Source organism: Aspergillus campestris (genome assembly GCF_002847485.1).
Source record: "Aspergillus campestris IBT 28561 chromosome Unknown P168scaffold_1, whole genome shotgun sequence".
Classification (NCBI taxonomy): domain Eukaryota; kingdom Fungi; phylum Ascomycota; class Eurotiomycetes; order Eurotiales; family Aspergillaceae; genus Aspergillus; species Aspergillus campestris.
Window position 1 is genome coordinate 4,495,580 of NW_020194336.1, and position 23,648 is coordinate 4,519,227.

Consider the following 23,648-nt stretch of genomic DNA (forward strand, 5'->3'; position numbering starts at 1 on the left):
GTAGCGATTATGAAAGAAACGCAGGCATTCGTAGGTTTATATATCATAAATAGTAAACAAAGCCATCTCTGAGGCAATTGATATCCCTCAATCCTAGACTAACAGAACATATTATGCAAACCGATTCAAATGTTTAGACACTGACGACCTTCGAAAACACATGGTCAATCACCTGTGCAGTCTTCGCAACAATAATATCAATCTCCTCCTTCGTCACGTTGTAAGGCGGTGCGAGGAGAACATGGTCTCCGCGAATGCCGTCAACCGTGCCAGATGCGGCATACAGGGAGAGACTGTACTCCTTTTCCAAACCAGTCTCCTGGATGTGGAAAGCGAGCGAGGCGGACGTAGGGAACGCTTCCTTGGTGGATTTGTCTTTGACGAACTCGATCTGGTGATTGTCAGCCGGTGCCTCGTTAGGTCTAGGTCTTTTTTTTTATCTCTCTCGCCCAATGGAAAGAAGTCAAACTTACACCCCAAAACAGCCCCTTGCCGCGAATATCACCGACAAACGGATGCCCTCCCAATGTATCCCTCAGCTTCTCCTCCAGGTAAGCACCCATAGCACGCACATTCTCCAATAGATTATCCCTCTTGATAATCTTCTGGACGGCCAAAGCAGCTGCACACGAGATAGGATGACCCTGGTACGTCTGCCCATGTCGGAACGCGCCCGTGCCTCTGTCAATGGCTTGCACGATCTTCTCCCCGATCAGGAGCGCTGACACCGGTGCGTATCCTCCTCCCAGACCCTTTCCTATCGTCTGAAGATCAGGGACTACGCCCTCCTGCTCCCACGCATGCAGCGTACCACAGCGGCCCATGCCGCTCATGACCTCGTCCATGATGAAGAGCGCGCCGTGCCGCTCGCAGACGGCTTTCATGGCTTGAAAGTACCCCGGGACGGCGGGGACGGCACCGAGGGCCTTTTCAAGGTTAGTTTCAGTCCTTGAATATGGGTGTGGGTGGGACGTACTGCTCCGACAACCGGCTCGGCGATGAATGCGCACACGGTTTCAGGCCCGACGCGCTTGAATTCTTCGTCTAGCTCCGTGGTTAGGCGGACAACGTAGTCTGCGTCTGATTCGCCTTCTTTCTTGCCGCGGTACGCATTGCATGGGGAAACGTGCGATGTGTTTTGGGCGAGAATTGGCTCGAATGGTTGGCGACGCTGGACGTGTCCACCTGCTGATAAGGCGCCCAGTGTTGTGCCGTGGTAAGAGGGCAGGCGGGCGATGAACCTAGTCCGCTGTGGTTGGGGTGTCTCCAGCTCGAGGAAGTACTGGCGTGCGAGCTTGAGAGCTGCTTCGACGGCCTCGGAGCCTGGGAGGGACATCAGCACTCCCCATGACGAGTTCGGATAATAAATTGGATGGCATACCTGAGCTACTGACAAACACCTTCGACATCTTACCGCCTGTCGAGTCGACAAGGAATTGAGCAAGTTCCTCGGTGACTTCTGTGCCAAAGAATGCTGTGTGACAGTAGGCCACCTTGTGAACCTGGTCTGCTACGGCCTTGCAGACTTCCTCGTGGCCGTGGCCGAGACAGGATACAGCTGCGCCACCAGTCGAATCAAGAAACTTGGTGCCATCTTCCAGGTGGAGGTAACTGCCTTTCCCACCGATGGCTTTTCTAGGGATGAATCGGGTGTCGCGGTGGAGGACCGCGGTGTGGCTGGCGGAGACTGTGTCCATGTTAGTGACTCAATGTGTAACACATTGAGGGTGGTGGGGTGAACACGCCTTGGGTCATGATTGCGTCCTACTTGAATGACTAGTAGGGAGACAGGAGGTTGTTGTTATGGGACGGGAGTATGTATAGGTGGTTGGAGCGGGGAAGATAAAGGAATTCGAGTGGGGAGCAATGGGTGGAAAAGACCGGCTTTATAGCCTATACTTACCGCGCCATCCACGTTACTCCAAAGCATTCAACATGTGGGGTCGGTGGGGTCGGTATGCCGAGATCGAGATCCCGAGAGTCTTATTGGATTGAACCTCCGACGGCCCGGTTCGGCCGGTGGATGCCGATTTGTTTAGATGAATTGCTAACATGGGACGACAATGGACTATCTTCTGTGTTAATATATTCTTCTTTTACCGTAGAAAAAAGGCTGGACTGCGATGAAAATTGACGAAAAAGGAAGGCATAGGTTGTGGGGTGCCTTGTCCCCCTCGGGGTGGTGAATAAGTTCCTGTCTGGGTAGTTGCCTTATAGTAACTATACTAGGTTTCCATAAACCCACCTGTTACCTCGTTTCTTTATAAGATGCCAATCAAGCATCCACTCGAATATCATCACAGTCCCATTATACACTCATATCAATTCTTATCTCTGCACTTTGGTAATTCTCTTACTTTATCATAGTGTGCCCCATTACTTCATCGAATAGGTTTCAAAGGATCAAGTTCCACTCTCTACGGTTTCAAGTACTCGTCCTTCGCCACATACGATCATCGAATCTTTCTGAACTATTACCCAACGCTCAGTGCCAAGTAGTCAAGACACAAGCTAAGCGTCTACCAAGCACGTTACAAAATCACTGCCCCTCCAAAGAGCTTGGCTGGCAAAACATCCATACGTTCTCCATTCTCTCGCTCACCCCCTCTACCAAATAGACCTTCTCCCGCGAGCAAGAAGGAGGAGGCCAAGTCGCCTTAACACCCTCTCTCCCTTTGGCTACGCACGTCAAGATGGACCGTGTCTATAAGTACAAAGCAACCGGACCGGAAGATGATACTGCACGGGTACTGCAAGTCTTCCTCGACAATCTTCCAGAAGACGGGAAGCAGAACCTACAGACTGATATATACGCTTGCCAATCGGATGACCAGATCCGAGCCCATGCGAAGTGCCTTATTGATGGGCTTCTGTACCCGTTGAAGTCGAGATCCTGTACCCCAAGCATCGTCACAACACCTGCGCTTTTCTTAAGTGATTCTCTACAAATTAAGCCCCCAGCGATGATAGAAACGGAGGCCCGACTGCTTCAGGTGAAGAAGGATTGTTTGAAGCGGGATGGCTACAGATGTCTTGTTTCCAGAGTGGCCGATGAGGGCATCCCACTTGACCAAGGTGATGAGGAAACACATTGGTGTGAAACTAAGTGCGCGCATATAGTGCCTTTCTGTTTAAACATATGGGACACCGTCGTCGAGCGAAATGCTAAGGCGGAGATTTGGGCGAATCTAAACAGGTGCTTCCCAATGTTATGGAACCAGCTCCACTTTACCCAGGACAGCATCACCGACCACCGCAACGCGCTTACCTTATTTCCAATGGTTTATGACCACTTCAGGGCCTTTAAATTTGCCTTGGAAAAGACTGATGTCGAACACAGATACAAGATCATAAATTACAGACCTCGTGATATCGTGGGGACCTATTTCCCTGGATCTGGGATTGTCTCGTTTGAGGCTGCCGACTCCCGATTCGAACTCCCCAGTCCAGAACTCTTAGAATTTCACGCTACGATCGCCCGAATTCTGCATGCGAGTGGCAAAGCAAAGCAGGCCGAAAAGATCCTGAAAGATCGAAAAAGTACTACGTCCCTAGCTGGGGACGGAAGCACTGATATTTGCGCTATGCTGTCGACGACATCGCTGGGAGTACTTGGCTCTCGAGCTTCGTGCCAACACAGCACAGATAAGCCTACGACATCGACTGGAGAAAAGAACTGAAATTTTCTGATCGCTGGCCAATTGTCACCAAGCAGAAGAATGCGAAGATCGGTCGTATGATAGAGTCCTTGCCTGGGTGGGAAGTCGCCCATCCAGGTACTCGGATGTTTGAGTGGCTTTGTATCCACTGATATTACTACCTAGGTAGTATTATTATTCCCCTCTAGCTCTAATCGATCTATGACTTTGCATCTACTTCGTTCTTAGTTCGTATACAAACACAACTCTAGGTGTGGCCAGATGGTACACTAGGGTAGTACTAGTATATAGCAATAGTTTGGCATACCCATTGGGAAAGGAGTCAGACATATATCAGAATACTAAGAAAGAAATTATCTCGGTACTTGGTGTAGTCGGAGTAGATGCTTTGATTAAAGAAAAATATATCAACTATATATACGGAGTAGATGGAATTAGTATTCCGTAGTGCTACAGCATGTATTGTATTTACGAATCATTCAATTGTTCGGTTCTTTCTACATTCCCTCTTATTTAAATTAGATTTCATTAATTGCTTAATTAGTACCAACTTATTCGTTTGATTATGTATATAAATCAAATCAATATTACCAACTTATTGATCAGATCCATTCGTTCATCTGCAATAGCAGGTAGTTGACAGGCAATGTAAGGCGGTGGATGTTGCTGCGCTAACGAAACCCCCCAGTTCTCCGCTCCGCGGCGGCGGGCAAACCCAACGCCGCACAGAAAGGCCAGACTAGCTGCCCCAGACCATATCCACCACCCACGAGCGCCTCTTGTCCGCGGCCGTTCTGCATCAACTGACTTATACCAATATAATTACTTCATAAACCGAAACACATCGAAACCCTTACCATGTCGAGAAACGCCCAGGTCGAGGAGGTGTCCGACTCCGACCCCGAAGAGGTCGTCCCCTCCTTAGTCTCCAACGACTCGATTATCCGTCCAGCTGAAGTCCCAACGGCAAATTCGACGTCAATGCCGATGAGACCCCCTCCCGAGATTCGTCGCGAGATCCCCAAGCACTACCAGTGCCTCTACCCTATATATTTCGACAAGACACGATCCCGCGCCGAGGGCCGCAAGGTGGGCACCGAGCTGGCTGTTGAGAACCCACTGGCTCGGGATATTGTCGATGCGGTGCAGATGCTTGGTTTGACGGCGGGACTGGAGCCCGAGAAGCTGCACCCTAAGGACTGGGCGAATCCTGGACGGGTTAGGGTGTTGTTGAAGGAGGATGGGAAGCCGACGAATTCAAATATTAAGAATAGTACGTTCCTTCACTATCTCCTATGATATACAGGGGTTGGATCGGAAGGAGTGGACTTCCAGGAGAAATTGGGAGCACCGCTAACAACTCGTCTAGAGCATCATTTATACATCCTCGTGGCCAAGTACCTCCAAGCGCACCCGACCACCGAGCAATCTCCATACCGTTTGAGGCTTCAAGGACTACCGATGCCTGAAAAGCTTCCCCCCGCACCTCCCGCCCCTCGTGGTTGGAAGATCCCTACAATTCTCCCGATCCACTCCCCCGCGTACAGCGGCGGCGGCGTCAGCGACAACCCGCTCAAGGATGCCATGGCCGAGATGCAGGGCATGGGAGGAATGCCAGGAATGCCGCAGATGCCCGGCATGCCTGATATGGGTGCACTGAGTGCTATGATGGGAGGTATGGGGGGTATGGGAGGTGGTGGTGAACCGGCCGGCGCCAGCGGCGAGAAGAAGAAGAAGGACAAGAAGAAGGGCAAGGCATGATGGTCTCCAACGATGGCGAACATGGGAATAATTTCTTGCGATCGTACTCGCACATTTCATAGTGTTTCTGGCTGCATTGTACGGGCGAAAGGCGTTTATATTTGACCGTTAAGAGGTCATTGATGCTGTTCTCTGATACCAGTGTGGAAATCGAAAAGCTACTCGACTATCTTATTTCTTGGGTACTCTGTAAATGATACCCCACAATATTCTTAGATACGAACAGCGTCATGTATTGACATCATATTATTCTGTTTTCATCCTATACTGAGTGACATGAGCTGAAACTTGACTCATTGCATAACCAAGTCCAGTTGTGTTGGCGTAGTAAGCGATCGTCGCTGATAAGGCGGTCTCCCTTGGGTTCTTCGAAGGTTCACACTACTCCTCCGTACGGTTCAAACCGCTCCAGACAGTGACGCCAATCATTCGCCCCCCACCCCCACCAATTGTAGTTTCGACTTTACGACGTAAATTGTGTGCTTGAAAACACCCCCCTTCTTTGCGCCCGTGTTTCTAAACGCAACAGAATCCATGCGCGCTCCTGCATACCCCCCACAGTGCGTTTTCTCGATGGATTGAGCCGACCGACCTCGCCACGGCGACGAACACCCGGAGCGACCATGAGCTCGAGCTCACCGAGCGACCAAGCCCCCCATGGGCTGCCAAATCGGTCGCCAACATCCCAGTTTCAGTATGGACCTAATTCGGTCCCCGTACCTGCTCCAGTATCCTCTGCGCCACGATCGTCTTCGTCAGCTAGGGCGCGAGGGCGCCAGATCACCCGGAACCGCGCGAGCTACAGCTGCCATACCTGCCGGAGACGGAAGGTGAAATGCGACAAGGTAATTAATCTGATACGCTTCATGAGATCTATCATAAGGATGCAGAGCTAATTTATATTTCCTAGGTGCATCCGATCTGCGGGAACTGCATCAAGAACGGGACCGAGTGCATTTACGATGCGTCATCGAAGAACGCGGCGTCGCACGACGACGAAATCAAGCTTGAACACGGCGTGAAGCGGAGAAGAGAGACCTCGCGACCGGTCGAGGATGATATCGATGACTTGGAATCGATATGCGGCCATCTGAGGCAAGCTGAGTCGTCGACGGAGCAGAAGTACGGGTCGCAGGCGATCGAGGCGCGACTGGACAAGCTCACGTCGATGATCGAGCGGCTCAGCAAGACCAACCAGCCGCTGAGCCCGGCAGAGAGACAATTGTTGACTCAGAATGTCGATACCAGGTCGACCAGAGGGGATATTCGGTCGGTCGACGCTCCCGCGCGGAAGCCCTCGGAAGCCTCAGGCGTGAGTAGTCCACGTCGCGTCGCTGATTCGGGCGGGGACGAATTCCCGATTCCTGCTGGGTCGGCTACGGATTTGGTGGATCCGGTGGGCAGTCTTAACTTGGGACATTTGAGTCTCGAAGATGGAGGGAAATCTAGGTATGTTTTACATGTCATGAACGATAGATTAGTATTGACATCGGCGTGTTAGATATGTTGGAACGACATATTGGGCGTATATATCACACGAGGTATGCATTTACTCGTGTCACGAATATGGAGATCATCACATACTTACACATGGCCAGATAAACGAACTCAATCAGCTACTCAGGGATCAGAACCGATCCCACGGTGAGCAGAACGGCAATGGAAATACGTTTGACGACTCTGTGTCGGACACCCCCGCACGGACTCCTCGAACCCCATGGAGAGGGTCGGTCGAGAGTCCCGACGGGTTATTTAACGACAGAACCTCAAGCGGCGATGCATTCCAGAAGTCGGTGGTCTTCCCATCCAGCGAGTCTCCGCTGGCGAAGAATCAACTCGTTGAGCCAGAAATGCTGGAAAACGTGCCGTCGAAGCGTCAAAGTCACATTTTATACAGGGGCTTCATGTCTGGCGTACATGCCATCAGCCCATTAGTGCACCCGCCAACCATCCAAAAACTATACAACGCTTTTTGGGATTGGTACGACTATAGCAGTTACTCCGGAGAGCCCTACCTGGATTCGTCCTTCATCCCGCTACTTTACGCTATATGGTATGCCGGTTCCGTCACAATCTCGATAAGGACGATCAAATCCGAATTCACTGTGGCATCGCGGTTCACATTGTCCAAAACCTACAACGAAGAGGTGAATCGGTGGTTGACTAGAATTTCTTTCCCGCGAAGTCCATCGCTGCAAGGACTGGCGGCCTACCTTCTGGTTCAAACAATCCTATCCAAGGAGGAGGAACCTTTGGCAAGCAGTTTGTTTGTCAGTCTTGCGATGAGAGTTGCCCAAACGATGGGACTGCATCGGGATCCTGCGAAGTTTGGAATCCAGCCATACGAAGCGGAGTATCGTCGTCGGATATGGTGGCATATTGTGCACATGGATGTCGTGGTGTCGATGTCAAGCGGACTGCCGCCGTTGGTTAGTGACGAGAATTTTTGGGATGTTCGCGAGGCCAGTGAAGTGAAAGACACATTACTCGGGACCCCCGAGGCAGAAGAGTACGAGAAGCTGGTTGCTGCAGGTATGCAGCCGCGCGACAATCCTGATGACGCGACAGTTTGCGGAGGCTCGTCGATCGTGAACGTGTATTACCTGTCAGCACGGGGTAAATACGTCATGGCCAGTAAGTAACCAGGCGACGTTCCTAGTTTGACCAAAGCTAACGCGGTGATGCTTGCAGGCGCTATTCGCAGGATCATGAGGATCCAGCTAGGCACCAAACCAGTCACCCGGCAGGATATGGAGGAGCTTAGATGCATCCTGCTCGATCTGCAAGTCCAGTTGAACTCGATTATCGATCGGATTCCAGAACCCAAAGCTCATGATCTTCCGGCCAACTCTAACAGATCATGGTCTGTGTCCTCGCGTTCGCCAGCTGAAGTTCGAACCAGCGATACCGAGCTCCCAGGGGACGGGCCGACTGGCTGTTCAGAGCAGTACCACACCCCTGTCCTCGTAGCGTTTCACAAGTGGGCGAAGATACTTCTCTCTCTTTTCATAGACAAGGTAAGTACCAAATCCATTTGTATACTGAAGTCTGAAGTACCCTAATATAATTCTAGGCTTTCTGTGTTGCATATCAACCTTTTCTCAAAAACGCCAAGAGTCGTATCTGGCCCGCTGCCCGACAAAGGTATGTCAAAGGAAAGTCTGTTGTCGTATCTTTCAATTCTAACGCAACCAGTGCTCTCCGTCATTGCCACGGCTTCATGGAAAAGTTCATCACCTTCGCCACAGATCCCGATTTCCAGCCCTTCCAATGGAGCTGGCCAGGCAACCACCAGCCAATGCACGCAGCCATGATCATGCTCATCGACCTCTACGAACGGCCCCGCAGCCCCGAAGCGCCCAAATCCCGCGCCTTCATCGACAAGATCTTCTCCCTAACGGGCCCCGACGGCGGCGTCGTCGGCGGCGAAGACGGCATCTCCACCCAACGCCCCCTGAAAGACGGCGGCCGCGAAGCATGGGGCATGATCCGCAGACTGCGCCAGAAAGCGTGGCAGAAAGCCGGCCTCGATCCGCACATGCTGTGGACCGAGCAAGCCCAGGTCCAAGCCGGCGCTATCCCCGTGTCAGAAGACCACTATGGTAGTCCGGCGTCCACGACAGACTCCCCTTCTTCTTCTTCGCCTTCTTCGCCGGCAGGGGGGCCCCCGCCGCTTGCGTTCCGCCGTCCGCCGGTGGACTTCTCGAAGACGTTTTATAATATGACGAGAATGCATACTTTATCCGAGCATAATGATGCGACTGTTCACCCTAGTCCCCTTAGGAAGCACGAAGAAGCTGCCTCCGCCCCGGCTACTATCCCGGCAACCCCACAGGTGACACCTGCTCCGCAGCCCGCGCACTCGGCTTTGCGACAGTCCACATCAGCAACAGCAACACCCCCAATAGGAGCAACAAGCGCCCCGGCCCCAGCCCCAGCCCCAGCCACAACAGCACCCCGAACCTCAACAATCCCAAACCTATCGACACCCCCAGACCAACCCCTCCTCCACCCAATCCCACGATACACCCAACCCACAACAATGCCCCTACAACCATTCATGGAAACGAACCCCCCTATCATCCCTCCCACCGCGGCACCAGCAGGAGCAGGAGCTGCCCCGCCCTACCCAGTAATGGCAGCAGCCCCCACGCCTCCGTCGATGGTCGACCCCAATAACCTGAACTTCGACTGGGATCAATGGGATGCTGTCTTCGGGCAGCATCTGCCGGTTGCGGATGAGTTGATGGAGTTGGATCCTGTTACGGGTCTTGAGTTTGGGGATTTGGGGTGGACGGGTGGGGGTGGGGAGTAGTTGTTTTACACTTGTTTAACACGTGTTGGGGTTGGTTGGTTTTTGTTGTCTTTTGTCCTGACCTCTTTCTTGATCCTAAGTGAGGAGGGCGGGGGAAAGACAAGTATGGTGTTTGGTTTTGGTTGGTTTTATGGCTCTATGGTTTAGCGGGTAAGTGACTGTTTGTTTTGGTATAGGTTAGTTATATAGGTTAGGTAGTTTACGGCTATATATACCCTGTTGGGATCTGAGTAACTTTGGTCATGATGTTTCGAGATATCCGGTTGTTAGTTTACAGTTACATGTAGTTTTATACATGGTAATAAAAAATAACAAGTACTAGCTGAAGGTGAAAGGTTCGTCCACACGAGAATCGGACAATCATGGTGGATAGGTTGGTTAAATGACAAGCCCGATGAGCTATACGATGAGTTAAAATTGACTAATGGAAAAGGCGAGGTCATAAATGACGGAACAGCTATGGGATTCATGAGGCGTAACTCGGTTCAGATCAAGTAGGGTACTGAGATGCACTGCGGGATCTAGGATTATCTCCCGCGCTATTAAGGCTGACGTTATAATTGGTCATGCACCGTTCTCCTCATTTCTTCGTGAGAAATTTCTTCTTTTTTTGCTTTCAAACCAACAGACTGCAATTGCCGTAAGAAGGGAGGTGCTTAGACCTTGACCTCCTCGAGGCCGTGCTTCCAGAGAAGGGCGAAGGGGGTGACACCGTCATCACGGAAGTCAATCAGGATGTGCCTGCACATATATTAGCATTGGAAACTAGAGATAGGAAGTCAAGAGACATACATGGCATCACCGTCCATGGAGGTACCCATGAGCACATCGTAGTTGTCGTAGTTGCTCAGGATCTTCTTGACACCGGCGGGGGCGCCCTTCTTGAAGGCATCGATCGTCTCGGCGGGAGCACCCTTCTCGGTGAGCTTGGTGAGGACCTTCTTCATGTAGGCTGTACGACCGTAATTAGCATTTGATTGAAATTTGAAAGCGACCGAAATGTCATATAGACATACTCTTGAGGTGAGACTTGAAGGCATCCTTGGAAGGCTTCATGCCCTCCTCGGACTTGAGCCAGACGAGACGGAACTGGTCCTCGATATCGTGGACCATGACGGCCTCACCCTCACCACCCTCATCGTCAGCGGCGTCCTCAGCGGAAGGGTTGGCACCCTCCAGCTGGAAATCCTCGCCGCCCTTCTTGAGGTACTTGCGGCAGTCGCACTCGTAGAAGATTCCGTCGACCTCCTTGATGTTGAAGGTATCGGAGAGGACCTCGTCTCCGGACACGATATCCTATAATGTGCAAAATCTCCACGTCAGCAACTTGTTTGTTTACCACTCGTTGGGGGAGAGATTTGGCCGCATTAAGCGATTTTCAGGAAGATTTGCATGGTGGGGTAAAGGGGACATCCAGAGAGGGAACACGTACGGTGTAGATGATCATTTTGAAGGTAGATTGACGGAGTCTGAGGGTAAAAAGAAGGAGGGTAGATAGGGAGAAGGATGAGGTAGAGTTAAGACTGGAGAAAGGAAGAGCAAAAAAGGAAGTGGAAAAAAAAAACGAAGATCCGCCGTGACCGTAGTAGGGGAAAAAAGAGGGGAAATTTGTACTGTAGATTGTTTAGTGGCGCCCGTCTTGGTGGGGTTTTTTTTCTTCCTTTTTTTTTTTTTTTTTTCTTCTGTATTTTTCCCTGCTGGACCTTTTGGGTGGAAGGACCGGCACTATTCCTGTTCGAGACTGGTGGGTTCGTTTCAAGGTAGTTTCTTTGTTGGGTAGTATCTAGTAGGTAGTCTGATTATAGCAAGATGGATGGCAATGTCTCGATATCCTTGTCATTTTCATATGATCAGATATCATAATTATCATCCCACTGGAGAAGTAGAGAACGAGGTATGATGCATACTGTATATGCACTGTCGGATCCAACCGTCAAGCTGATGCTGCCTCAGGAATGAGGCTGCCACGCATCAATAAGCACCGATCATCATGTGAATACCGTATAATTGGAGGCATAATTACAGAACTATACCTGTATTATGATCCATCTTTATCGTAATAACAGCCTTGTAGGTGCGTAATCTGAATACATGATAAATACCATACACTGATGAATACTGATGACTGATGCTGATTAGATTGCCGCCGGTTCTTTGTGGTGCCACTGAGGTTCAACTGCGATCCGTCCTTTTCTCCTCTTTGGATGCTGGACTACTTTAACCTATTCATTCCTTCTTACTCCTACATCTTACCGGCCTTCTGATCGCCATACACTCTCCTTTGATTTCCTTTGTCGATTCTCTCATTCTTGTTTGTTATATCCTAGCTCCGTAGGTTCGCCGCCGTTGGATCGCCCGCCGTCCGCGCTTCCCCTGATTGAGAGCCGCTCTGGGAAGGCTTCGATCCGATCATCCGTCCTTCCATTGACGCCTCGCCTTCGACCACGACAACAACACCACCACTCTACGATTCGGCGATCCTACACCTTTTGCAGAACGCCACTAGTGTCGGGTTCTTTACTTGGATACTCCCGACTTGGAATACTTGGCCGCAGTCTGTTCTTTCGCCGTTGTCGGAACGAACAGATGCGTTCATTCTCCCTCATCAGATAGTCTTACGTCCACCTTCGATCGCACCTGAGACGCCTCGTCGTCTGTTTCTCCGCCATGGCGGTCAATGCGTCAACCTACGACCTTCCGCCCCTTCCGTCGTATACGTTAACCCCCCGTGTGCCGGTTCTCGCCCCGATCCCCGACAACTTCTTAGCCCTCATCCTACCGATCGTTGCCTACTGGGGCTTATCGATGATCTTCCATTACATCGATGTCAACGACTATTTCCCGCAGTACCGGTTACACACGCCAGCCGAACTCCTCAAGCGCAACCATGTGTCACGATGGGAGGTAGTGAGGGATGTCATCTTCCAACAGGTCGTGCAGACCATCGCCGGCGCTTCGGTGTCGTACTTCGATGAGCCGGAGTTTATCGGAAAGGAGGATTACGATGTTGCAGTATGGGCTAGTCGTCTCCGTGTGGTGCAGAGGAGCTTTCCCTATGTGCTTGGCTTGTTTGGTATCGACGCAACAAGCTTGGCGAAGAATCTGTCCCAGAATGGCTATACGATGCTTGGTGGGGCTTTGGCGGGGGATACTATCCCACCGTTACCCAGTCGATGGTGTCGGAGAATGGTATGGAGGCCACCGTCCCCGCTTTCACTGGCTGGGAACTGGCGGCTGCCAGCCTCATCTACTGGTACTTGATCCCCGGGTTGCAATTCGTCTGGGCTGTATTTGTCATCGACACATGGCAGTATTTCCTTCATCGTGCGATGCACTTGAATCGCTGGTTATATGGTGCGTACCCCCACCTACTACACGTCTTGTTGAAGAGCTCGGTCTAATAAATGTCTAGTCACCTTCCACTCGCGTCATCACCGCCTTTATGTTCCCTATGCGTTTGGTGCGCTTTACAATCACCCTGTTGAGGGATTCCTCCTGGACACCGCTGGTACTGGTGTTGCATTTCTCACGGCCCACATGAACAACCGGCAAGCGATGTTCCTGTTCACCTTCAGTACGATCAAGACGGTGGATGATCACTCCGGCTACCACTTCCCCTGGGATCCCCTGCAGCACTTCACCTCGAATAATGCTGCGTACCATGACATCCATCATCAGAGCTGGGGCATCAAGACCAACTTCTCGCAGCCGTTCTTCACCTTCTGGGATGGTCTTCTGCAAACGCGATGGAGGGGCGATGTGACCTCCCGCTATGAACGCTCCCGGATCACCTCCCAGCAACAAGTAGATCACGAGGCGGCTCAAGCCGCCGCGGCCAAAGCCGATGTCACGGCTGCTCCGGCGGTCGTTTCCCCTGAAAATCCGCCCGACACCCGGTCCCGCCTGCGCCGCAAGGCCCCGAGTCTCTCTTCTCCCAGCGTCAAGGGGGTGAATCACGGGGTGACCAGCAGTGTCTTATAAAATTAATCCCCTATGCTTCGTCGTTCGAATTTCTCTTCTCTTGCCCAAGTATTAATTGTGTTTGGACCCGTGTCCAAATTTGGGAGCTGCAGGGCGCCTCCTGACCACCATAGGTCAATACTGTCTTTTGCATATCTTACTGCTGTATTAATAATCGGCCACCAAGACCGATAGCCTATATTGTCACGATTCCTTGTACTGTACCTAGTTTTCTATAATATTCTTTGGCATGGACCAGTTTGGTTGATGGGGCATAGTGACCGCCATCCATATTAGTTCGGTGTTTCCTAGCTCTCTATCGAAAGCCAATATCAGGTGAGAGCTTGCGGGTGCTGACAGAACAATGTATATACGCCTGTGACCATGTCAGATGACAGCATAACCACCTGGATCCAAACTGACCGTTCGGCTTACCGACTCTGAAACCGAAGAAAAATGACTCTGCGGTGAATTATCGCTATCTGCATACGAAGTCCCAAGTGCTGCTCGCCGGCCCGATTTCCTCATTCACGGGGCAATCCTCATACTCGGATATCCGATTACGTTCAAACCATGTGTCGATCAGCTCGCGGCAGCGACCTGCAGGCTCCTCACTTTCGAATAACGCCGTACAGCGAGGATCCTCTTCAATGATAGATCGCATTACTTCTTTCAATGCTTCCAGGGGACTGGGTTGGCTGATTATATGGTCCCAGTCGATCTCTCGGGGGAAATTGCCCGAATGGAAAACAAATTGCGGTTGGTCTGGTTCGGGCGAAGAGAAGCTTGATCCGGTGTACTTTGTGACGGATAGTGGGCTGACGAGAGGCACGTCGATCGAGTCGTCAACGGGGGGCAGGTCTGCTTCGTGGACACTCTTGCCGTCTGTGAAACTGGCGTATGCCATGATGATCTCTTCGATTATCGCGTCGCAGTCTGAGGTGGCTCCCGGTGAGGCTGGATCGTATCTGGGGTCGTATCTGGGATCGTATCCTGTGTCGTCATATTGAACATGCTCTAGCCCAGTGCTTGGATCTTTGGCGTTCGGATCCAGGTACACGATAATCGAATGTTCGCTCTTCGCTGGCTCGCGCTCTCTGTATTCCTCCAATTCACTCCTGAAATACCTGGCCGCCTGCTTCCTCGCTTTCTTAAGCTCGAAACCTACTTGGCCGCTGATGTAGAACAGCTCTGCCGCATCCCTTTGACGGTTGATCGCGCTATCAACAAAGGCCAGCAACCTCGGTGCCCGATGTGTACTCCCTCTCGTCCGCGTGCGACTCAACAACGCCCCGCGGAGATCAGTCATGTACACCGGCTGAGACACAACCCGCGCCAACATGCACGCCTCACAGCCATTATCTTGGACCCTCACCGCGCCCACAGGCGGCTCGCACTCCGCAGCCGAAGGAACCCACCACATGCCCTTCATCGCCCCGATAGACCGCATCACGCACTTCAGCTCGGGAGCAAGATGCTCCATGTACCCGTCAAGACAGCCCAGATGCACCGTGACTTCGCGCTTCACGAGACTGAGGACATGGTTGATGACGTAGGGGTTGAGGCTCTTGTGCAAGCCGCAGAGCACCGCCGGCTGCACGACGGGGTTCTTAACCAGCTTGATCATGAAGTTGCGCCGGAGGGCCAGCGGGAGATGTCTGATGGCGGACTTGATCTTGCTGTCGCTGGTCTTGTCTGCGGCTAGGGCGGCGATTAGCATGTTTAGATCCGCTCTGGTGAGGTCTGTTAGCGTAAATGGGTACCTCGGGAGGACTGGGCGGGCTGAGGCCCGTTGCATGGTGGTTGGGCCTTAGTCTGGTGTGTCTGTGGTATAGATGTCTGCTGGGGTAGGGGTTGGAGTTGGGGTTGGGGTTGATTCTGTGGGGGTTGGGGTTATACGTGGTATGGGGTGAAACATTCTTAGCTAGCTTACAGGGGTAGATATATTGGATGGAAAGGGTCTAGATGTGGGAGACTGCGGAATTTATATCTTTGTGTCTTTGGCTTTGTGAGGGGGTCTTTGTGCTTGCGACAATGACATTCTCGAGGGATGGGGTTATTGGGGGAGAAGGCCGATACTTATTGGAGGGGATGGTCCATGGAGAGGTATGTAGGAACAAAGGGTGAATGCTTAAGAGGTTCTTTATAGGCTGGTGTTCTTTGATCATTGTGCAGGGTTCGTATTCCCCCGTGGATTCTTCTTTTGTGGGTGTATTGGGATAACAATAGACATTCAACAAAGAGCATGGGTGCGAGCATAAATAATCCCTATATTATCCGACTAGGTGTCGACCAAATACGTCATCCCTAAGCAAAACAAGACGATGTTGATAGACTGTTCATTTTCTCGCTAGTGGTTTCAGACCCCTGAGTGCCATGACACCATGTGAAGCTACAACCTAGAACCCGCACCCCGGTATCCAGCTTCTGAAGAACCCGTTTCGCACTGAGCCTGAGTTTCAAAGACACTTTAACTTCCAGCATATAGAACTAAGATAAGAGCATCACATTCACGGATGAGGAACCCGGACATGATACCCTGGATCAAGTGCGACATTGGCGCCTTCCCCGCCCATCAGTTGATCGACTTATCCTAGATCAGGTGGACCTGATCTACTCGCTCAAAGACATCCGCCTATAAACACATGTTATTATCTCTTCACTTTTATCTCTTCACCCCACCGTCTATTTCAAAGATTCCTCCCCCACAGAGCAAAACACTACACAATAAACCCACCAGACACCAACCACAATGCCCTCAGTATCATTCCTCCCCTCCCAGGTAGGCTCACCAGACGAGACACCCCTCCCCTACACATCCTCCCCCCTCCGCCTGCTCGCCTCAGACATCGTCCTGGTCATCCACCACCTGGGCAGTGTGCAATGGCTCTTCTCGCCCCTGTGGCCGTGCAAGAGCGGCGCGCTAGACGAGACGTACCCGTCTAGGCAGAATATCTGGTGCGGTGTCGTGCATGTCGTGCTTGTGATTGCGCAGTTGCTGTTTTTGGTCTCGCTGGTGGTGTGTGTGATTTGCTTGGTGCCCGCGCTGTGGGTGCTTGTTTATGTGGTTGCTGTCGTGGGGGTGAATTATTGGGTTTGTGGGAGGGTGTTGAATGGGGAGGGGAGGGTTTTGAGGTCGGGTGTGGATGTGGATAGGGAGGAGGTGCATGGGAGGGAGTGTTGGGTTTATGTTAATGGGGTTGCTGCTGGGTGAGTAATCTCTTTTTTCTTTATTTTGACTTTGATTGATATTCTTTGTTTTCGATGTCCGTATGTCTTTTATATTCCTTGTTCTGTTTACCGATGCATATGGGAATCTTGCTAATTTGCTAAGACAACACTGGATGCAGCAGCATCTTGACCGGTTGGCATATACATTCGGAAGAAAAATCACCGGGGTCCATAACAGGACGTATGTTATTAATCCACGACCACTCCTTAAGATAACAAACAACCTGACGCTTTGCAGATTCGGCATCGTCTTCGACATTATCGAATGTTTGATCCAGCGATGCTTTTCATACGCCACCCAAGACGTACGGGAGGCATACGCAATCATCAAAGAGGCCCTATTAAACCCGGAGATTGACAAAGTGATACTGCTCCTCCACAGCCAGGGCGGCATTGAAGGGGGCCTAATCATCGACTGGCTGCTGGACGAAATGCCCCAAGACTTGCTCTGCCATCTCGAAGTGTACACTTTCGGCAACGCAGCCAACCACTTCAACAATCCATTCAGACGAGTGCAAGATTTCCGCTCGACGAAGTCCAAGCGCGCAGATTTGATCCACTCACAGCGCACCGCTGAGCAGGACGGGAAGAGTATCTGCCATATCGAGCATTATGTGAACTCAAAGGATTTTGTGGGTCTCTGGGGCGTGGTTAACTTTATCAACGTTCCGAATCGATACATGGGACGGTTGTTTGTGCGGTCTGGGCCGGGGCATTTGTTGAATCAGCACTATATGGATAGTATGTTTCCGTTGGGGCCTGATATGAGGACTTTGGAGACGAATGAGTTTATGGAGACGGAAGTGGATATGGCCGTTCCTGAGTCGGCTAGAGGGGTTAATGGCAACCACAAAGAAGATGATAACGGAGAAGGCTCGTCAGTCCAAGTCACCTCCAATGCATCGGGGCCACTGCGATCTGATAATCATGGCAACCCGGTTGGCGGAAGACCATTGAAGGTAAAAGATCTCAGCCGGCTGTGGCTCTACAGAAATGGGAGCATACCGCCATGTCAAGAAGAATACAAGCAAACGTGACATCCTCCTTGTAGGGGCTCCGGTGCAGCATTGTGGGGACCCATGACTTGGTAGAGGCTGAAGGCAGATTGGTTATATTGGGTATTTCAAGCTTATCATAGAATGATTGACTGTATTTCTGTGTTTAGAGCTGGTAGTATCTTTGATGTAATCTAGAATACCCAATTGACTTTCTCAACTGCGTTATCTATCTTTATTCGTAGGACTGTAGTATATTCGGTTCTTGATTCTTCTGGATAGTATAGAAGTGAATATTGTCTAGCTAGATATACAAATTTCCATGAGAAAAAAACTGTCAAAAATCACCATTGTTGTTAGTTTCAAGAGGTTTTTTTATAGACTATTCAGATGAATGCTCGTCGAAAAATTATAAGATAATTAGTATAACCAAGAGAATGTATCTAGCAAGTTAGTATAAAGTGACTCCTGAGGCATCAGCCCCGCTTATCAGATCAACACCGCCATTCTCAATTCTCAAATCTGGTTCGACCCAAAAGTTCCTTCCTTTCTCTCTCCACGATCCACGATTTCACAGAGATTTCCACCGCCAAGTTCCTGTCATCTCTCCATCTAATTTCCCAATTGCATTGTCAATCCCCCCAATCATTCAAAATCATCCCCATTGTACTTGCAGTCCGGTCGCGTCGTCTCAATGGCAGGATGATGAATGTCTCCCCGCTTCCTTCAACGAGCAAGGCCCAATAGTAGAAGAGACTAGGACAATTGCTTAGCACTAACAACCCGTCTCTTCGTCATCAATGGACCTGACGTGGGCCACATTTCCATGATTGACACCAATATCATTTGTTGGGTGTCCCACTGTCTGATCAGCGACAATGGAGCACTTTGCCGGGGCTGTTCAGCATGTTTTGAGCCCCCCGGTCTCAGATGTTGTATATAATGAATTTACTAGCGCTTTAGAGAGTGGTGGCGCACTGCAAAGGTACGTTCGAGCCAATTCGGATTAAGTTTGCAGGTTCGGTCGCTAAGGATTGATTCAGGCATCTTTGGCAACGCCGTGCGCAGAATGTCTCCGCCTATGTGGCGACCGGGAGCCTGCATACGGTTGCTTTTTTGGTATCGTGCGTCGTGCTGTTCTTTTCGATATGTCGCCATTATGTCTTTCGCTCTTGCAAATCAAAGCGTCAAGCTCGGCCAGATGATTCCCCGGTTTCGTTGGAGATTGCCGAGTCGCTGCCTTTTGCTTTTGCGCACCTGGCTGTCGCTATTGCAGCGTGCGTTCTCAGCTGGCTTGAGACGCATCAGAGAGCCAGCTGGAGGCAATCGGCATTGATGAGCTATATGCTGTTGTTGGGCCTGCTGCGGTTTTGCTTCACCAATAGCCGCTATCGTGCCCATCTCTACCGCCATATGAACGCAATTGCTTTTGTTGCGTTGGTTTTGGAAATCGTTCAGCATTTGTCGCCCCTGGCGATTATAGGGACGAAATATCTCCTTAGCCCCATCCGTGTCGCATTGTTAACATGTTTGGCTGCTGTGGTGCTCATCGCATTGGGAACACCGCGACCGCGTCGTCCACTCGTGCGTAACGAAGAGATTGAAGAGCTATGCGTAGAGGATATCAGGGTATCACCGGAGGAAACTTGCTCCCTTTTTTCATATTATTGGTCGTATGAATGGGTCACTTATGTGATCTTGCGAGGCTGTCGGAAGGATCTAACGATGGAAGATTTGCCCCCATTGCCTTCATACGATGAACCGTCGTTATGGTTGAAAAAAATCCAAACGCAGCGCAAGAAAGGTGGAAAAACTTTCCGGACTCTTATTCGGTTATTGAAGACTGAAATCAAGACCATGATGGGTTGGTCTGCCGCCACTGCAGTCATGGATTTTGTTGCGCCATTTTCCATGCTAGGCCTATTAGCATACCTAGAAGCGCGAGATGATGCGATTGTCCACCCCGCAATCTGGATATCTTTGCTGTTTATTGGGCCCGTGCTACGGTCCTTATGCTATCAACAGTATATCTTCACTGCCACCCGGCTTTTGGTTAGAGTGAATATATCTCTTGTCCAGGACATATACCAAACCGCAATGCGCTCGCACATATATGACGATTCAATACGGGATTCGGTTGATCGAGCACAAAAGGCAGATGGAAAGCTGGCAGATACACCAAAGGGAACGTCTAAATCTAGACAGGCCAACTTGACCAGTCTTATGTCGTACGATGTCGATGCCATCTATAACTCCCGGGATATCTTCTACGTCGCCACTGCTAGCCCCATATCGACCACTATTGCTTTGGTATTTTTGTATAAATTACTAGGCTGGCCGTCGCTATTTGGAGTTTTTACGCTCTTGTTCTTAACGCCCCTCCCTGCCTTCGCGTCGCGCAAAGTCTCACGCATTCAGCAGTCTGTCATGCGAGCTACAGATGCCCGCTTGTCAAAAGTGTCGGAGTATCTGGCTTCAATCCGCACACTTAAGTACTTTGGTTGGGAGCATGCGGCCATCGATACTATCAATGATGCTCGGAAGGTTGAGCAAGACCGCCTCTGGAAACGGAGTGTTTACGCTGCGGCTATCTCTATGGCCGGGGATTTGCTACCTTTGGTGAGTTTGCTGGTCACGTTTTCGGCCTTTGTGATTTTTACCGATGGCACGTTGAGGGCCCCGGTGGCATTTACATCCGTGACAATCATGGAGGCTTTACGATCACAGTTCGTGTGGTTGTCCAACGTGAGTCGATACACTGCTCAGGGCGCAGAATCCCTGCGGCGCGTCGATCGGTTTTTCGAGTCCGCTGGGGAGATAAAACGCCATCCGGAAGGGCCACTGGAGCTCACACAGGCAACATTCCAGCGGACTCCTATTGCTGCTTTCAGGCTGAAGGAGGTGTCCGTTTCCTTCAAGCACAATGCCCTCAATGTGGTGACAGGTCCAACTGGAAGTGGGAAGACTACGCTACTTCTATCGCTACTGGGAGAGACCATTCTGGAATCCGGATCTGCGACCTGTCCGCGAGATGTAGCTTATGTCCCCCAAGCGGCCTGGCTTCAGAATGATACCATCCGCCAAAACGTGATCTTTTATAGTCCATTCGACGAGGCTCGCTATGCAAAAATCATCGACGCGAGCGGTCTCTCGCAGGATCTCCAGCAGCTGCCCGCTGGTGATCTCACTCTGGTCGGGGAGAAGGGAACCTCACTTTCTGGCGGGCAAAAACAGCGAGTGTCCCTGGCAAGAGCATTGTATTCCCATTCGCCAGTATTGTTATTAGATGATATATTCTCTGCTCTCGATACCCACACTACGTCCCTCGTCTACGAGAAGTGCTTCCGCAGTGGTTTGCTTTCCGACAGAACGGTCGTGCTTGTAACACACTTGCCAGCCGCCCTGCAAGACGCCCAACAGGCGATCCGTTTGGAGCATGGAAGATCTTTTTCTGTTGAAACACCTTCCATCCTATGCTCGGCGTCTCTTGAACCTACAAGATGCAGCACGCCGAGCACGCAGACCAATACCAATACCGACAACATGCTACAGACCCAGGACCAAATCCATGATGCCCCATCAGAGCCGCCAATTAAGGCCACGCCAGCTTTCCGAGTGGATGAGAGTGACCAAACAGGCAAACTTGCAAAAGAACAGTCTGCTACAGGTCGCGTGCCACGTTCATTGTGTAAGTTCGCAGCCCCCACTTCAAATGGTTGGGTGCTAAACTTGTCTTAGTTTTTCAGTATATGAAGCTTTTTGGTGGAATTTTCTACGCACCACTGGCCATTTTAGCAACGATCGCGGTCCAACTTGCATATTTCGGTATCACGTACTGGCTTTCAATCTGGACAGAGGCCAATGGGGAAAACGGCAACCAGAACAATATCTTCTATCTCACAGTCTATGGAGCAGCGATCATGGCGTTTCTCGTTATGCAGCTTACCAATAACCTTATCTACCAGTATGGAGGCTGGGCCGCTGCAAGAACGATGCACAAAAAGTTGGTGACAGCTGTTTTATCTGCGCCTATATCCTGGTTTGACGAAAACCCCGTCGGGAGGGTGGTCAATCGGTTCGGTAACGATATGCGTTCTATCGATGCGCTTATCATCGATTGGCTGCGTATGTCGATGGAAAATGGTCTGCGGTTTTTGCTCCGCATAGCTAGTGTTGCGTCCATCATGCCTATCTTCGCGCTTCCTGCTGCAATAGTTTGCACGGCTGGGTTCCTCATCGGTGAGATGTACACCCGTGCGCAGGTTTCCATCAAACGGCTCTGTTCAGTCAATTACTCCCCTATTTTCTCCCATTTCACCGATTCTCTGTCAGGCATCAGTGTCATTCGAGCCCGACAGGGCATGGACAAGGCCTTCCAAAAGCTTCTGGCCAAGAAGCTGGCCGTGCACGCCCGTTCTGCAGAAGCCCAATACAACTGCAACCGATGGGTATCCGTCCGAACGGACTTCTGCGCGGCATCCGTGTCAGCCGCCGCAGGATGCGTCGCGTACTTTTGGTCGGGGTCGCCTGGCCTAGTTGGATTTTCGTTAACCAACGCTATCGGCTTTAGCCAGACAATCCTGACGCTTGTCCGCACTATGAATGAGCTCGAAGTGGAACTGAACTCGTTCCAGCGTGTGCGAGAATACTGCCAGGTTGAACCAGAGGAAACCTTTGACAAGGCCCGTCTCGCAGATATAGCAGACAGCACCCCAGCCAGCTGGCCTACGTCGGGGCGGGTGGAGTTTCGCAACGTTACGGCGCGCTACACACCCGACGGCCCGGACGTTCTTCGCAGGGTCTCATTTGTCGCACACTCGGGGGAGCGCGTTGGGATAGTCGGCCGCACCGGAAGTGGGAAGAGTACCCTGGGGCTCCTTTTACTGCGTTTTGTCAACCTCGTGAGTGGAAGCGTGACAATCGATGGCGTGGATATCACCCAGCTCCTGTTGCACCGCCTCCGCTCAAGCGTCACTCTCATTCCACAGGAGCCAGTTCTCTTTTCTGGCGATGTACAATCCAACCTCGACCCATTCGGTGCCTCTAGCGAAACAGAGCTCCAGTCCGCATTATCTGCATGCGCTTCCATCCATACCAACAACCACGATGAACACGACCATGGTCCCGAAACCAACGATAGAAGAAATAGTCAGCTTTCCTTACAGTCTCCAGTAGCGGCCAACGGCGAGAACTTCTCCCAAGGCCAACGGCAAGTCCTCAGTCTCGCGCGCGCCATGTGTCGCCGCTCGAAAGTTGTCTTACTCGACGAGGCAACCGCCTCAGTGGACCACGAGACGGACTTGCATATGCAGCGCGTATTGCGCGACCAGTTCCCTGATTGCACAATCATTGCGATTGCGCATCGGCTGCGGACGATTATGGATTATGATCGTATTTTGGTCATGGCGGATGGGGAGATTGTTGAGTAGGTTTCTTCCATTTCCCTTTCCATTTGTGGGGGGTTATGAGCTGTGGCATACGGGTACTGATTGATATTGTTATAGGAATGGTTCTCCGGCTGAGTTGGTGGAGAAGAGAGGCGTGTTTTGGGATATGATGAGGAATACGGGGGAGTATGAGGAGTTGGTTGGAATGATTCGACATGCGTCTTCGCCTTGACGGGTGGGACTAGGAGCGTTATTTGGATGGGATGATGGGTACTGATTGAGACGCATTGAAATGACTCTGAGTAGATGGTACAATACTTTGACAATCGAGACCACACCT

General features: G+C 51.1%; 10 protein-coding genes across 10 annotated transcripts; 6 read left to right on the forward strand and 4 right to left on the reverse strand.

The window, feature by feature from the left end:
* Positions 1-20: 20 nt before the first annotated feature.
* On the reverse strand, positions 21-1,823 carry P168DRAFT_324255 (aminotransferase, class III). The gene is made up of 5 exons (XM_024840808.1): positions 1,746-1,823; positions 1,382-1,687; positions 977-1,323; positions 474-926; positions 21-391 (listed from the first exon to the last, which is right to left on the reverse strand). Exons 1-5 carry the CDS (start codon positions 1,753-1,755, stop codon positions 134-136), a joined length of 1,374 nt encoding a protein of 457 aa, XP_024697854.1. The 5' UTR covers positions 1,756-1,823; the 3' UTR covers positions 21-133.
* An 870-nt stretch (positions 1,824-2,693) lies between these two features.
* Positions 2,694-3,680, forward strand: P168DRAFT_332836 (uncharacterized protein; the record flags this gene model as incomplete). Its single annotated transcript, XM_024841666.1, has 1 exon — positions 2,694-3,680. The coding sequence occupies one exon, from the start codon at positions 2,694-2,696 to the stop codon at positions 3,678-3,680; it is 987 nt and encodes a 328-aa protein (XP_024697855.1).
* Positions 3,681-4,400: 720 nt separating this feature from the next.
* Positions 4,401-5,582, forward strand: P168DRAFT_324256 (RNA-binding signal recognition particle subunit SEC65). Its single transcript, XM_024840809.1, has 2 exons — positions 4,401-4,932; positions 5,029-5,582. Exons 1-2 carry the CDS (start codon positions 4,518-4,520, stop codon positions 5,418-5,420), a joined length of 807 nt encoding a protein of 268 aa, XP_024697856.1. The 5' UTR covers positions 4,401-4,517; the 3' UTR covers positions 5,421-5,582.
* Positions 5,583-5,929: 347 nt separating this feature from the next.
* P168DRAFT_247808 (putative C6 transcription factor) lies at positions 5,930-9,940 on the forward strand. The gene is made up of 7 exons (XM_024834094.1): positions 5,930-6,265; positions 6,331-6,869; positions 6,922-6,961; positions 7,019-8,054; positions 8,112-8,437; positions 8,494-8,564; positions 8,616-9,940. Exons 1-7 carry the CDS (start codon positions 6,044-6,046, stop codon positions 9,733-9,735), a joined length of 3,354 nt encoding a protein of 1,117 aa, XP_024697857.1. The 5' UTR covers positions 5,930-6,043; the 3' UTR covers positions 9,736-9,940.
* A 42-nt stretch (positions 9,941-9,982) lies between these two features.
* Positions 9,983-11,299, reverse strand: P168DRAFT_301808 (translationally-controlled tumor protein). Its single transcript, XM_024838572.1, has 4 exons — positions 11,168-11,299; positions 10,752-11,031; positions 10,528-10,687; positions 9,983-10,476 (listed from the first exon to the last, which is right to left on the reverse strand). The coding sequence occupies exons 1-4, from the start codon at positions 11,180-11,182 to the stop codon at positions 10,392-10,394; spliced, it is 540 nt and encodes a 179-aa protein (XP_024697858.1). The 5' UTR covers positions 11,183-11,299; the 3' UTR covers positions 9,983-10,391.
* A 1,103-nt stretch (positions 11,300-12,402) lies between these two features.
* Positions 12,403-13,716, forward strand: sur2 (sphingosine hydroxylase; the record flags this gene model as incomplete). The annotated part of the gene is made up of 3 exons (XM_024837991.1): positions 12,403-12,808; positions 12,847-13,089; positions 13,148-13,716. The coding sequence occupies 3 exons, from the start codon at positions 12,403-12,405 to the stop codon at positions 13,714-13,716; spliced, it is 1,218 nt and encodes a 405-aa protein (XP_024697859.1).
* Positions 13,717-13,944: 228 nt separating this feature from the next.
* P168DRAFT_33543 (uncharacterized protein) lies at positions 13,945-15,664 on the reverse strand. The gene is made up of 2 exons (XM_024841712.1): positions 15,629-15,664; positions 13,945-15,396 (listed from the first exon to the last, which is right to left on the reverse strand). Exon 2 carries the CDS (start codon positions 15,320-15,322, stop codon positions 14,174-14,176), a length of 1,149 nt encoding a protein of 382 aa, XP_024697860.1. The 5' UTR covers positions 15,323-15,396; positions 15,629-15,664; the 3' UTR covers positions 13,945-14,173.
* P168DRAFT_287326 (uncharacterized protein) lies at positions 15,607-15,878 on the reverse strand. The gene has a single exon (XM_024836549.1). It carries the CDS (start codon positions 15,861-15,863, stop codon positions 15,657-15,659), a length of 207 nt encoding a protein of 68 aa, XP_024697861.1. The 5' UTR covers positions 15,864-15,878; the 3' UTR covers positions 15,607-15,656.
* Positions 15,879-16,335: 457 nt separating this feature from the next.
* P168DRAFT_324260 (uncharacterized protein) lies at positions 16,336-18,076 on the forward strand. Its single transcript, XM_024840810.1, has 3 exons — positions 16,336-16,905; positions 17,030-17,107; positions 17,165-18,076. Exons 1-3 carry the CDS (start codon positions 16,448-16,450, stop codon positions 17,961-17,963), a joined length of 1,335 nt encoding a protein of 444 aa, XP_024697862.1. The 5' UTR covers positions 16,336-16,447; the 3' UTR covers positions 17,964-18,076.
* A 423-nt stretch (positions 18,077-18,499) lies between these two features.
* Positions 18,500-23,632, forward strand: P168DRAFT_247810 (putative ABC multidrug transporter). Its single transcript, XM_024834095.1, has 4 exons — positions 18,500-18,906; positions 18,965-21,609; positions 21,660-23,346; positions 23,426-23,632. The coding sequence occupies exons 1-4, from the start codon at positions 18,800-18,802 to the stop codon at positions 23,538-23,540; spliced, it is 4,554 nt and encodes a 1,517-aa protein (XP_024697863.1). The 5' UTR covers positions 18,500-18,799; the 3' UTR covers positions 23,541-23,632.
* The last annotated feature ends 16 nt before the right edge of the window (positions 23,633-23,648 follow it).

Excerpts from the sequence above, each read along its gene's own strand:
- P168DRAFT_324255 (XM_024840808.1), bottom strand. Across the intron at positions 1,324-1,381 it reads GGTGTTTGTCAGTAGCTCAG|GCTCCGAGGCCGTCGAAGCA; the intron begins GTATGCCATCCA and ends TGTCCCTCCCAG. Across the intron at positions 392-473 it reads GCAAGGGGCTGTTTTGGGGT|ATCGAGTTCGTCAAAGACAA; the intron begins GTAAGTTTGACT and ends GACAATCACCAG.
- P168DRAFT_33543 (XM_024841712.1), bottom strand. The coding sequence starts at position 15,322 with ATGATCAAGCTGGTTAAGAACCCCGTCGTGCAGCCGGCGGTGCTCTGC.
- P168DRAFT_324260 (XM_024840810.1), top strand. The coding sequence starts at position 16,448 with ATGCCCTCAGTATCATTCCTCCCCTCCCAGGTAGGCTCACCAGACGAG. Across the intron at positions 16,906-17,029 it reads GTTAATGGGGTTGCTGCTGG|ACAACACTGGATGCAGCAGC; the intron begins GTGAGTAATCTC and ends TAATTTGCTAAG. Across the intron at positions 17,108-17,164 it reads ACCGGGGTCCATAACAGGAC|ATTCGGCATCGTCTTCGACA; the intron begins GTATGTTATTAA and ends GACGCTTTGCAG.
- P168DRAFT_301808 (XM_024838572.1), bottom strand. Across the intron at positions 10,688-10,751 it reads CTTCAAGTCTCACCTCAAGA|CCTACATGAAGAAGGTCCTC; the intron begins GTATGTCTATAT and ends ACGGTCGTACAG. Across the intron at positions 10,477-10,527 it reads TCCATGGACGGTGATGCCAT|GCACATCCTGATTGACTTCC; the intron begins GTATGTCTCTTG and ends ATATATGTGCAG.
- P168DRAFT_324256 (XM_024840809.1), top strand. The coding sequence starts at position 4,518 with ATGTCGAGAAACGCCCAGGTCGAGGAGGTGTCCGACTCCGACCCCGAA. Across the intron at positions 4,933-5,028 it reads GAATTCAAATATTAAGAATA|AGCATCATTTATACATCCTC; the intron begins GTACGTTCCTTC and ends CAACTCGTCTAG.
- P168DRAFT_247810 (XM_024834095.1), top strand. The coding sequence starts at position 18,800 with ATGGAGCACTTTGCCGGGGCTGTTCAGCATGTTTTGAGCCCCCCGGTC. Across the intron at positions 21,610-21,659 it reads TCGCGTGCCACGTTCATTGT|TTTTTCAGTATATGAAGCTT; the intron begins GTAAGTTCGCAG and ends AACTTGTCTTAG. Across the intron at positions 23,347-23,425 it reads GCGGATGGGGAGATTGTTGA|GAATGGTTCTCCGGCTGAGT; the intron begins GTAGGTTTCTTC and ends ATATTGTTATAG.
- P168DRAFT_247808 (XM_024834094.1), top strand. The coding sequence starts at position 6,044 with ATGAGCTCGAGCTCACCGAGCGACCAAGCCCCCCATGGGCTGCCAAAT. Across the intron at positions 6,266-6,330 it reads GGAAGGTGAAATGCGACAAG|GTGCATCCGATCTGCGGGAA; the intron begins GTAATTAATCTG and ends TATATTTCCTAG. Across the intron at positions 6,962-7,018 it reads GGGCGTATATATCACACGAG|ATAAACGAACTCAATCAGCT; the intron begins GTATGCATTTAC and ends ACACATGGCCAG.
- P168DRAFT_287326 (XM_024836549.1), bottom strand. The coding sequence starts at position 15,863 with ATGATCAAAGAACACCAGCCTATAAAGAACCTCTTAAGCATTCACCCT.